The sequence below is a fragment of the Engystomops pustulosus genome, chromosome 1 (genome assembly GCF_040894005.1).
Source record: "Engystomops pustulosus chromosome 1, aEngPut4.maternal, whole genome shotgun sequence".
Taxonomy (NCBI): domain Eukaryota; kingdom Metazoa; phylum Chordata; class Amphibia; order Anura; family Leptodactylidae; genus Engystomops; species Engystomops pustulosus.
In genome coordinates, this window is record NC_092411.1 from 251,315,015 (window position 1) to 251,329,169 (window position 14,155).

A 14,155-nucleotide genomic window follows, 5' to 3' on the forward strand; every position below is an offset into this window, starting at 1 on the left:
CAAAAGATATCTGTCCATGCAGTCGGGGTGATTGGCCTGGTTGGAGTGAAGGATGGGTCTGCCTTGGTGTCTGCGTAGCAGCCCGCCTCTGGTGAAGAATAATATCTCCACAATATTCACAGGGTGATGCAGGGCCAGACTTCCCTGGTGCTGGAGTAGCAGTCTACTCCTGTACTGTAGATTTTCTGGGCGTTTTTGGTAGGTGCTATTGCAGGGGATGTAATGTACAGTCTTGGGCACCTGCATAGTGCCTGCACACGACCTCTCAGATGCCTTCAATATTCTCCGGGCACTGACTGAGCACTCCTCTCTCTGTTGCTACCTTGTAAGGCATCCTTATAACACATCTTTACCTTCAGGAAGCTTAATGACATGGTTCGGGATCAAAACCAAACCAGTATATGTATTCCAGAAGGAACAGATTCCCAACTGTAGACACCGCTGGGAACTGGTTTGGCTGAGAGAGATTTTTGACTAGGGTTGGGAAGTAAGAATTCTCCTTACGGAGACTTTGCCAATTAAGGCTGCCTCGAAGGTGTGTGGTGTGGAGACTTTTAGTCATTGACACTCCACTGGGGATCCTGAGAAAATATTTTGAAACGTCAATGGATGTAAGTCTCCACATGCCTACAAGGCGGCCTTAACTGGCAAAGGCTCCTTAAAGTACAACTGCATTTTATAAAGACTGTTTAGCAGCTAGAAGAAGTTTTACCTTGCGTTCCAGGCTTATGTCCTTTTGCCATGCTTTCTGGTTGCCATGGGGAACCATATAGTAGAGCTACTGTAGAGACGACAGGAGGCTTGTTGAGCGAGGCTATAGGACCTGTATTGATGTCACAAGCATGTGACTGATAATTGATAATGCAGAGACAGTCCCTTGAAATCATGGTTTAAGGAGCTGGAGCACATGTTGATGTTTGTAGGCAATTAAGCCTGTTCCGTTGCACTTGCAGGATGATTTACATGTCAATGAATACATAATTCTCTTTACATAGCTCCATTTGTAGGAGACATTTAGGAATGGTCAGCCTCACTTTAAACCATTAACATCATAACCCTTTTGTATCGTTATATTTGTAGTAGTGATCCTTATATTTTTTTCTTTTTGCATTGTTATTTGTTGCCTTTGTGAACATTTGTGAAAAATGTTAGAGCTAAGAGAGAAAAACCCTTTGAAAGAGCTTGAAAAACACAAGGTTTTCTGTGTGCTATTCTGGGAATAGCAATAACATTGCTTAATTTATGGGGTTGCCTATAGAAATCCCATATGGTTAATGTATTTCAAAGGTGCTAAGATACATCTGGAAACAGAGCTCTCGCACTTGCAATATTCCAGCCTCTTGTTAAGAGCAGTGAACCAAATCAACCCTTCCATTGCCACTGCAGCAAGAATGAGTTTTTGGGAATTAATCACATACCTGCTCACTCTGACTACAGACGGCTCTTGGTTGTACACTGATAGTAAAGGTATAGGGTGTATATCTACCCTACTCCTCTGTTAACTTCTTCCTAAAACATGACCTCCAGTTTATTTTCACAATATAAATTTATATCTGTGCCCTTAGTTTTAAATTTAGTTATTAGTTACAATGTAATTAGTTATCTAAATGTAATGATTTTTGGAGGTACCGTTGGGGCAGCACAGTGGCTTAGTGGTTAGCACTACAGCCTTGCAGCATTGGGGCCCTGGATTCAAGTTCAAAGGGTTTGTATGTTCACTCTGTGTTTGCGTGGGTTTCCTCCAGGTCCTCTGGTTTCCTCCCACACTCCAAAAACATACTGGTAGGTTGATTAGATTGTGAGCTCCATTGGGGACAAAAAAACTATTTGGCAAGCTCTTTGCAGCACTGGGTAATCTGTGTGCGCTATATAAATAAAGGAATTATTATTATTAATTCCAAAGCACATATGAAAATGGGTCCAAACATATAACACAAAAAATTAAAAGGGGTCGGCCACTCTTTTACATAAGTTGCCTATGAGCCTTTTCTGCCTCAATAAAAATCCCTGAATGTCAGGTATAAGTTAATAGTGAGCAATTGATATAGATAAAATTGTCTGGACAACCGATTATTGTGTGTGATTACTTAGTCTAGATTCTGATGTACTATGTATAACTGCATCTTCAACCTTCATTATCTAATAAGTTATTAGTTCCTAGGTCACGTCTGTCATTTTCCAAGTCGATGTGTAATGTCCCCGGTCATGTAAATATGTTTCTCTGGACTTCTTATCTAACAATAACTCCCTAGAGACATCGATTTATGAATGTGGTGGTAAAATATCTGCTTTTTATTACTTACTGAATTGCTGGTTGTAGATAAAAAGCAGCTCACTCTCTAACAATAGGACTTGGTATGAGAGATGTGGGTTTCCCTTAGCAGTAGCATGTGTGTGCCAGGCATGGAGAAAGTATATTTAACTTTTAAAACGTTATCCACAATTTTTATTCAGTTTAGAATATTTGGAGGGCCTTCAATAACTAAAGTAAATAATCACATTGTCCATTATTTTAGATCATATTTTCTTAAATAATTGAAATTTTAATTGTGGGTAAGCAGTTGGCAGGTTGCTCCTGAACTGTCTCAATCAAAGCTCTTTGTATAGAATGGGACTACCTAACCTAATTGCCATGTAATGTAGGGCTATGCCCAAACATGCCACCCATACCTTTGTTTTTATTTTCCAACTGCTCCTTCCATGCAAAAACTCCACTTTAAACATATGCAAATGAGGCCAAAGTGCTTTTGGGGGTATTAGCTGAGCACATCAGAGCTCCATATGCATCTCACTGGACCCAAAAGTGATGTAACTGAATGGGGAAGCACTCCTGATGCACAGGTAAGTCCACCCAAAGAATTTAAGCATCATTTGCATATTTCTAAAGTTAAAGGGGTTATCCGGGGATATACAAATTTACTTATGGTTGGGCTGGGGTGGGCTATCGGTGGTGTCGGACGAGGTAAGTACACATTTGTTATTTTTAAATAGCCGCCCCAGACAGGCCATAAGTAAATTTGTATACCCGGATAACCCCTATAACTTTTATCATGGAAGGAGCAACCAGAAAATTAAAACAAAGGTATGGGTGACGTGTATGGCCATAGCCCTATGTATCATAGCAGGTAGTTCAGATAGGTAATTCATAGTTATATGTTCCCTTTAATATGCCTTCTATTGGGTGCAGAGTTTATGAATCAAAGTCACTTTTCGTGTTTCAAACACAGTTGTCATACTGCTTTACTTTAAGGGGCTTAACCAGTAACCAGGACCCACCCTCAGTACGGCAATAAATGTCACCCCAGAAACCAAATACTGCATTCAGAACAGACAATAATAGTGGAGACTCTACATACTATAATAGTACTGGAGAGCCCCAGAGCAGCCAAATAATATTAACACCCCCCCCCCCCCCCCATATAACAGACAATGATATATGCTGGAGACTCCCAGAGCAGGGATAAAAAAAATCCTCTCCTTTCCCAGTTCCTCTTTTGCTCCCTGCACCACATTGCAGATTGTTTTCTCCTCCATGTGTCCTCCTGCTCTGGGTCCTGTGCTGGTTGTATGCAGGAGAGGACCAGGGAGCAGTGCAGTACAGCTGAGTACTTACTCTCCTGGTCTTGGAGCACTCTACTCTTGGTTTTGACACCAGCACATATACCAACGTGAGCAGAGGACCCGGGAGCGGAGAGGAATTCTCAGCTACATTGCCCTCTACCCGGCCTCCTGCACCAATGAATGCAGAGTAATTGGACTCTGACTGTGTCATTAGGGTGCGGGCTTCAACTGGGTTTTGCATCCCCAATTTAGGCTTTTAAACTAGAAGAAAGTGGATACACATTATGTACATGCTCAGTAGTGAAGCTCCTTAACTACAGATCAGAGAAAAAAGTCACTGGATAGGAATGCTGCCTCTTATCTACAGCAGCTAGAGTGACCAGGAAAACAGGGCTGTGGAGTCAGTGACCGACCATTTTGTTGCGGTTGAAGTCGGAAGTTTGGTTAACCAACTCCACAGCCCTGGTGGCAAACCATGTATAGTTGTGTCTTTGTGGCAGACATTTTTTGTAATATTTTATAAGTTTTTTCCAGATGTGTAATGGCCTCGTTTTTTTTCATTGTAGACCACGGGAAGATCAGAGCTGCCGATGGTCCTGGATCAGTTGTACCCCAGGATTAAGTCTCATGATGAAAGGGGTGAAGATGACTACACCATTGATGATATACTTATACTATTGGTCTACATATATTCTGTGACTGGAGAAGTCATGACTAGTAAAGAACTAGAAGTCGCTGAAGGTCAAGTAAGGAAAGTCCTTATACAATCCCTGTGTGATGAGCCGGACCTGAGTCCTCTGCTGCAAAAGATGACAGGTTAGTGTGATATATCGATTGAGGTCACCCAGTAGTATTTTGGTTGACTTACCAGTCGCCCTTCTTGGTGGGGGTGACAACTTTACACCAGCTTCAAGCCTTTTTTTATAGCAGTGGGTGGGGGTATTGTGCTTTGTTGGGTGCCCAATGGGATGGAGTAAGGTATGGGATAAGGCAGGATATTCAAACTTTATTATCCCCCACCCCACTGGTCCCTGGGAAAAAAAAATTGTGTGCATCTGGTCCTCAGTTGGAAACACTTCCCAGTACACCCCATTTCTGGTCCCAGTGTTTTCCATTGCAGGGCGTCTATAGCAATCATTGTCATGCAACGTCTCATAGCAGTTCAGAGTTCCCTTGCAATACCCATGGGAGTTTGGAAATAACTTTTCGACACATCATTTGATTTTTAATCTGGGACTGAATGGTCTAGCACATCATTTACTTTTTATTATTATTTTATGTATAATGATGTATAATGTATGAAGCACCAAATACATGATCCAGGCTCCAGGCCATAGCATGCAGATTTGTCCTTATTATCTTATGATGCTATTGTTTCTTACAAATAGTTGGGTGCATTACGTAAATCCCAGTTGGACGTATGTGCTGGATTTTATACCTGAGGAGTTTGGGATAAGTTGATACATATGTTCCCGATACATCTGGAATTGTGCTTAACTTTCATATGATTAATACTATTATTCTTGCTTATGGTTCTCTAGGGTAGACTTTAACTCGAAGCTATGGTTTTATTCCTTTTGTCCCAAAAAAGACCATTCTTTTTCGTTAAATGTTCTTAAATAGAACCTTTTTGAAGGGTTGTTCCACAATAACAACTCATCACTTATCTACAGGAGAGGTGTGAAATGTCTATCTATGTGGGGTTTCCACTACTGGGATCCCCAATGATAGCCTACATTTCCATGAAATGCTTGTGAAAGCCATAAGGCCTAAAAATGGACATAAGAAGGGCCTAATAGTCATTTACTGAATTCTACAATATACTGCAATATCATGCAAGCAAATGGATGACTGCATGATCCATAATGGGGGAATTTATAAATGCTCTTGCGCCACTATTCTGGTGGTTTTGCGCCAAAAACACTGTCTAAAATGCCATGCACCACAGTTATCATGATTTTTATACAGGTATTGGCACATTCCTGATTTCTCCAATCAAGGGGCGTGGTCTTTGTGAGACAGGTGTGGCCATGTGAGAAAGGGCGTGGCTTTTGGGAAATCATCTGTGTGTCCAAAATTCTCACGCACACTTTAGACCAACTAAAAGGCAGAAAAAGTGTGGGGAGCGGTTTTATTGGTGGGAAGAGGCAGATTTAAGCTGGAACCTAAACACTGTACTTTTTAACATAGGAATAGTGGGGGGGGGTGACTAAGGTTTAATAGTGCCTGTCTTGATGACAGGTTCTTTTTAAATACATAGGCAGGCATGCATGTCTATGGGGGTATGGGAAGTATAACTCTTTGTTCGATGACCATAAAGGTGTACAGTATGGCCTCCCAAAAAAAAAAAAATATATTAAATACAGACACAGATTTATTTTCTACCAATGGAAGATTTCATGTGGTCATATATCTGGTAAAGGGAAATGAAGCAGTAAGCCTAATTTCACATCTGTGGCCCACAGGGAAAATATCCCTGTGGCCCACATAATTGTTCATGTTATAAATAATGGTAGTGTGACATAAGTCGACCCTCTGTACCACCAAGGGGTCAGAAGGTGAACAGAAGATCTCATGTTCATCTTTACTGTTGAGCTTCCGTTAATGTTCTTCTTAACAGCATAATAGAAACCTCCGATGCAAGTGTGAACTAGGCCTTATAGTGGCCTTTGAGATTTAAGGATTGTACCAAACTTTCTAATTATCCTCTATCCATAGGATAGGGCAGCGATGGCGGACCTAGGCTGAGTGCCTAAACTGCAACCCCAAACCCCCCTTATTTATTGTGAGGTGCCAACCAAAAATTAAAGCAGTAACTTATTGCTCCCTGTTCAACAATTTTCAATCATATTGGCCTCCTGAGGACAGCAACACAGTAGAAAGATGGAAAATTGTCATCATTTTAGCTTCTTTCCAGTGTTCCTCTGTACAGAGAAAATCGTGGGTCCAGCAGGAGGTCCTCCAAAGATAATTCGGCCCCGTCTACTCATTCTCCCTCTTCCTACAGTCCCTAGTAACAAAGTTAGTATCAAAATATGACTGAAAGCTGCATCTTTCAAGTTGCTTGGAACTGCAGGAAGATTCTTTGAGTCCTGTCTGGTGTGCTGGGGCGATGGCCCGGGTGCCCACAGAAAGGGCTCTGAGTGCCGCCTCTGGCACCAGTGCCATAGGTTCACCACCACTGGGATAGGGGATAACAAGCTTATCAGTCAGGGTCCAGCTATTGGGCCCCCCACCGCCAATCACGATAATGACATAATATTTTTATTAATTAGTGGAGTTGGAGGACGCGTATTCTATACTGTGGGAATATTGGAAATTGCAGAGCACAATGCTCAGCCGTCTCTGTCACTCTCATAGATAGTAAATGCTGAACACTGTGTTTGGAAATTTCTGACAATTTCATTGTATTAAAGGGGATTTTCCAGGCAGCAAGTTAGGCCCTATCCTTAGGATAGGGCCTAACTTGCTAATCAGTGGGGGTTTCACTTGCACCACCAAGATGGCGGAGCAGCCGGTCACGCATAGCCAGGGTTCCCAATACATCTCTATTGAGCTGACGGAAATTGCTGAGTATTTGAGGATTCCGTTGACGCTTGGAGGATTCCGTTGCTAAGCGTATACATAAAGTGGGGTGTGAACCCAGTCTTGGGTGACAAACCTTCTAATAACAGATCATTCCATTTTAACTTCAAAAATCTGAAATAACACAACATTTATAATGCACAGGGAAAAAAGTGGAGATGATTTTTCTTTTAGTAGAAAGCTCACACTGCTGAATTTATATGGATCATCTGAACTGCAAACATCAGGTATGTTATACATCCATCATAGAAAAGAATGGTAAGAATATTAGAAAAGCTCCCTGCCACCAGTTGTGAAACTTTAATGAAAAAAGAATCATCAGCATATGTGGAGTTCACTTTACATTGTTCTATGTCACTTTCATATGTCATTAGATCTTACCTAGGAGCTCAGGAATTATCATATGCTATATAATGAGTCTATTATTGTAGAAGAGGCAGGAGGGGTCTCCATATGACCCATCTGACCGGAGATTTACACTCAATGACCACCACGTAGAGGTTTTAGTAGTTCTATTAAATTTCCATGACCTTTCTATAACATATCGCTGATAGGTCAAAGGGTCTCAATAGTGAGCAATCGCCTGTGTCTCATGCCCTTAGCAGGTCATTAAGAGCACAAATCAGCAATATGTCTGCACTGAGCTTCCTGCATCGGCTGTAGATGTCACAGCCTGTCACATCGCTATGTAACTACCACTTTCTTAATAGGATGCCTAATGGCTCCATTGTGGAGTTAATAATAGTGAGCTGCCAGCAGGTGAGATAATTCATTTAGATTTATTAAAATCATTCCAGGTTAAAAGTGGGTCACTTACCCCAATATGCTTAGGGTAAGGAGGTGGTCTTCTGAAGTTCCCTGTATGGACATATAAGTCTTAACATATTTAGTTGCTTTTTTATGCTTATGGTTGCAAATTTTATTTTGTCCAAAGCCCAGACAAAATTTTTAACAAACGGTTTTAGTGAGCACTATCTCATACATCCCTCATAGTTTTGTAGGTTACCTCTGGTCTATTGTTCCCGATCCTGTCTTGACACACAGAGAATGCCCTCTCTGACAGTCAGCAGCACCTCCTGAAAACTAGACGTGGCCAATCATAGCCGTGGCTTGTTGTTAGGGGTGTCCATTTGCCGGATTGGCTATTTAGCCACCAATCTGGCAATATCTCCTGGTCAGGCGGCCGAACCTGAACTTGAATGTCAGGTCCGCTCATCTCTAATCCTGTGAAGATTTTGTTGGTGTGCTTTAATTAGCAAAATGTTCTCCTTTAGAAAGCTCTTTTAATAATAATGATCTTGTAGGACACAATAATGCTCAGCCCGTGAATCAAGATTACAGTGTTTGCTCTGTTGTTTTGTGGGGAAGAAGGGACTCACGCATCACAATGATGCTTGGAGTCCCGTCCTCGGCACTCCTGTTTCCAGTCCTACTGCATGGTACATGATTCGGCTGTGTTTTTAAAGGAAACCTACCATTTGATTTTATGCATTATGAAGCAATCATACCTTGAGAATGCTTTAGCTACACTGATGCAGGATCATATCGTGTGTAATCCCTGAACTGAGTGGGTTTGCTGAAAAAACAATTATAACATTCAAGACCTTGGAAAAGCTGGGTCAGACTGGCTGACATAAACACATTACACATGGGAGCTTGTAATTACAAACGGAGGTGAGTCAAGACATGACTAATCAACCTGAGCTGTATCACTCATACACAGCAGCTGGGGGGGGGTGCAGCAATTGATTATTCTGTCTGGCAGGGATTGCATCATCCTCTCCTACAGAGAAAAACTCACATGCTAGGAGAAGCGCTGAAGGAGCCATGGAAGTGACAGAGCTTCATTATCATAATGTTATTTCTGATTTATTAGCAAAACCACTCAGCTCAGGGATTAACCAAGATATGATCCAGCTTCATAATGCATCAAGTTAAATGTTAGGTTTCCTTTAAGCCTAAACAGGGGCGCAACTACAGCGGTAGCAGCCATAGCAGCCACTATGGGGCCCACAGTGTCAGGGGCCCCATCATCCGACCTGACACAATAAAGAATAGAGGATGTGCACCTTTATATGTATATTGTACTGCACAGAGTCCAGCATAATATGTATATAACATATACTGTGATGTATATATGCAGTATCTGTGATGTGAATATGGTGTCTACATACACTGTATGTCAGTATGTTGCATATGGCACTGTATGTGTGTATATGCTGTGTGTGCACATGTATATTTTTTAAGTGGGAAGGGGGGCCCCATGCAGTAGCCTGCTAGGGGGCCATGTCTCTCCTAGTTATGCCACTGAGCCTAAATCTTGTGCACAGCCAGTCCCTGCATAAAAAGTTGTTTTCCATTTCAATCAGCAGCTTTAGATTTATTTATCCCAAAATAAGTTTAGACATTGTGCACAAAGGCAGTTTTTGTTTTTGCTTGGTGAATTAAATATGTGGCACTTCCTAAATAAAGAAAAAGTAAAGAAAAGAAATAAAATCTCACTGACAGCTGAATGTATTAATCCAGAAGCGGATTTCACATTTCTTGAGCCCTGACTAAAGTCAAGTATGAGAGGCCCACAAATGCGCCTCAACAAAATAAATGACCTTGCTAGAAGTTCCTTTAGGGTCCAGCATAGAATTGGGCTATAACCTGCATCTAAAAGGTTGCAGGCTAAAGCTACTTTGCTCCTGCCCCGAGTCCATTCACATTCTTTCACCCCCAATGGACATGAAGGTGGCATAAGAGGGATAATAATCGCAATTCCTGGTCATGCACCAGTAATTGCGATTATTATAAAATTTGTATGTCTTGAAATATTGGGACTTTTGGGATTGACCCGAAAAGTGTGTCTTTTAGGATCGATCCGAAAACTACCATTTGCATGGTAGTGAATTAAGTTTGCTATACTTTGGCTTCTTCTTCACAATCCCGCAAACACATGTTCTTAAGCCTTGACATGCCAATGTTCCTGTGAAGAAAAAAAACTCTTAAAATTATGCTAATTCGCCTTGGGCATTCTGTGACGTACAAAGAACCCCTCAGGTTAATGATTATGCACGCCTCCAGCAGCCATATTTACCTCCTCCTCCCTGCTGGATCCCAGTGATGCCACTCAGGAGGCGTGCATAAAATGTAATCCTCAAAATCTCATTATAGATGTTTGTACGGCCAAATTGGTAACCTTGGGATAAGGGTAAGGAACAGACTTGTTTCCCAAACTGTAGTTTTTTTCTTTTTCCCCTTCTCCTATAAAACAGACATAAATCGTCTTTTTTTTTTTGTTACAGAATTTTGCTGTATGCCATATTTTCATTCCAAAGTAAATACGTAGCGCGGATTTTGAGGACAAATGAAAATACATGTTAACTGCACGAAACCACATTTTTCAGTGAAACAGTAATACCTCACTCATTTTGTCTAAGTCAGCTATCTTATACGTTCATTGTCCACTCGAGTTTTAGCTTTTGAGGCTCAGTAAAGGAGAAACTCTTGGCAAGTTTCCCCGTACATTGCAGTATTCCTGTTTCTCTCTCCTTACCTGCTCATACATTTTATATACCGACCCCCACAGTTTGTGGTTTGAGGAAACTTTTTCACATAGACTTCTTTTAAAAACAAGCATAACATAAGGACATGGCGACCTTGTAAATCTGTTTAATTAAAGATCGGAGACTTTTCTTTAAATCCCTTTCTGACTCTTTTGGCTTCATGCCGACATCTGCTCTCCTATTAACTGTAGTAATAGCCCATGGGAACATTACCCTTGGCTGGAGCTGACTCCCCTATTTGTCATTAGGAAGATTTAGAATAACCTGTAGTTTGGGGACCCTTGGGAATAATATTATAGCATTAAAAGGGTTGTTATTCCAAACTGATTTTCCCTGCTGGTCTTTACTTCCTGTCCGTTTTAAACACACAGGAAGTACTCACTTAGCCAATCACTGGATTAGGTGGCTCATTGATGTAGCCAATGATTGGCCTATGTGCCACCAGGAAGCTACTAGGATCTGAATGGTCAGAATGATAGTAGTGGGGGATCAGTGGAGGGATGTATGACAACTTTTTTTTTTTTTATGCTACTCCGAGACTTCAAAAAATAGATCTTCTAGGTAATTCCTTTAAGTGACTTTGCCATGAGCTGGAGGAGTTTGTAGCAAAAAACTGTTCTGACTTCAGATATAATTAATAACCATTTGAATACTTTTCAGACTTGTTTTAAAACTACAGTGGAACAAGTTGCAGACTCGTGTGTCTTTAACAGGGTGATAGATGGGTTTTGCCTTCCCTGTACATTCCTTGGATACTCTCCAGACCTGGTTTGCTGGACTTCACTACATAATGCAACTTTCCAAATGAGTTCTTGATTCAGCATCGGGAGTAATATCTATATAATCTCCCTTCTCGTTTTCTTCCATTCTTTCTGGGCTCATATGTTACCTATTTATTCTTCATTCAGCACCTGGTCTGAATTGGCCTCAAACTGAATGGTAATTTTCATTGAAGTGTTTATAACATGCAGTCCTTCTTAACATGAGACATATGCCTGGAGCTGTGCAGGCCCCCTGTACTCTTGCCAACTTTACAAGTCAGCCAAGTAGAGCAGGAAATCAGTATACAGCTACATTCATTAGTCTGCTGTTATTATTTACTTTCTTTTTTTTTTTGAGCGTGCAAATTTCTCAAGGACTTTTATTTTTTCATTCCAGGAGCTTAATACTTCACAAGGCAAATACGATTATGGGAAATTATAGTTGTCTGTATTAATGATCTCCAAGTTCTCTTATGAAGTTATAACACTTTCCTCCCTAAAGAGAACTGCTTCAGACGACAGCTTATGTTACTGTCGGAGGAGAGAGGTCACATAAACTATATTTATTGACATTGGCTACGTGTCAGCGCTGTCTGTTTTGTGGACAATCGCTCCAGACATCTAGCGTGTGTGCACTATTATTGCAGCACACACATGTATATGTGTAACCCTCTTTATGCTTTGGCTATGTATTGTGATTTAGATGTTCTATAAACTTATAGTTTTGTTGACCTGTATGCTTGGGATAAGCTGGTGTCTACTGTGATTGCATATATATATATATATATATATATATATATATATATTACAGCCAGTTTAGTGTACATAACATTTACAGCTAATATAAAAGCTGTCTAGTCGTTCTGGGGCTTTTTTTTTTTTTTTTACCTAAAACATGTACTTACAAATTACCTTACATAATTGTATTTTTTCTAATTATGCACTTTTCTTCATACAGTGGAAGCCCTTCAGATTACTTTTTAGTTATATCTGTCAGAAAAAGCATCCTAATGGCTTACGCTATAGGACTTGTCTGACTTTTTTAAGGGGTCATTGAAACTGGACTGAGAACCCTCTCTCACCATTGCAGTGAGGGGTGAAACCATCAGATTGACTGATGATAAACTAGCAGTACTCACATGCTCGTTCTGTATTACAGATCTCGGAACTACCCAAAAGACATTAAGACCAAACAAAAAAATAAGGACAACATATAAGTAAAAAAAAAAAAAAACTAAACAAAAATTACATAAAATGTCTAGTCCCAATTATACAATGAAAATATTCTTATCAAACTGTATCTAGGTATATGAGAGACATAGAATCCAGAAGGCTTAAACAACATAGTGTCTTACTTCTTGGTCCCTTAATTTCCCATTTAACACTATTTAGCACAGGACAATCTCTATCTCTGCTAGAGGTGCCCATTTTTTACGAAGATGTTGTATATGTAGCACCTCATCCATAGTTAGTAGCTGTTCATGTCTGTTATCGGTAGTAAGTCTATTTATAATATCTTTCAGCAGCAGCGGTTTCGGACAGTTCCATTTAGATGTAACATTGCTCCGGTAGCTGCTAAAAATGTATCTATTATCCATCTCACTTAGAGTGGGATTATCCCCAAGTTATCCGCCATGTTTAGTAATACCAATTCTGGGCTAGGGGCAGAACTACTTATTATATCCAGAAAAGCATCCATTTTCAACAAATAGAGTGTTTACAAATATGCAAATTAATCAGAGGCGTCTTTTATGTACACTTTGCAGTCTCAACGTCCAGCCTGGTACCGCTTGTAGAGGGAGAAGAGGACGCTGGGGTTGGGCACTCATATTATTTTTTTTTTAATATACTCGAGTGGGGCTTTTTAGGCACAAAATTTGTATACACCCAAGTATATAGTGGAAATTGTTAAACAAATAGTTTGCGGTCTGAAGCCTGCAGTTACATGAAGTACGTTGTATGGAGTACTGATACGTATGTTCGACCAAGACTCATTCCCTTTTTTGTAATTTTGGAGAGAGCTGTCCCAGAATTGAATAGTGCACTGGTTGAGCAATGCTCATCAGGACATTCATTCATTCATTCATTCATTCAGGTCACTTCAGGGGACTTGATGATCCCAGGGATTGTGCTTGCTGGGATTCCAGTAGATGAACCCCCAAATAATACATACATATATATTTAGCCTTTAGGGTGCAGCCTTTACGGTGTGTTTTTGCATGCTTACCCTGCGTTTGGCTGATTTGAATCCATATTTCTGCATTTTTGCACCATAAAATGCCCACTGCGACTGCACCCTTTTGGCCAGGGATAAAATGCATGTATTTACTGTTGACCCCCCCCCCCCCCAATAAGGTTTAATTTGGGTATATTCTGTCTATCTTCTCTTCTGAATGGTACATTTTTTGATCATTATATAGACATCACATCATTGTTATCCTGTCTGTCATGTTAAAGGACATCTACCCCCATAATGGATTGTAAACCAAGCACACTGACATACTAGTGAGTGCCCCCTCTGGCAGGATCCCCTCTTCTTTTAGCTACTTAAGCCCTTGTTATCACAAAAAGGGCTTTAAAATTATGCAAATGAGCCTGAGGGGCTTTGGGTTACATAGGTGTTAATGTAGCCTGGAACCCCTCATGCTCATTTGCATATTTTAAAGCCTTTTTTAATTTAAAAACAAGGTAACAACA

General features: G+C 40.6%; 1 protein-coding gene across 2 annotated transcripts in view; it reads left to right on the forward strand.

Annotated features, from left to right (window-relative positions):
* The window catches only part of SCFD2 (sec1 family domain containing 2), a 273,170-nt gene that overhangs the window by 96,638 nt on the left and 162,377 nt on the right, over window positions 1-14,155 (forward strand). For both annotated transcript variants that reach the window (XM_072124404.1, XM_072124397.1), the window contains exon 5: window positions 4,128-4,377. In XM_072124404.1, the coding sequence (XP_071980505.1) occupies window positions 4,128-4,377 (250 nt within the window). The remainder of the gene's footprint in view (window positions 1-4,127; window positions 4,378-14,155) is intronic.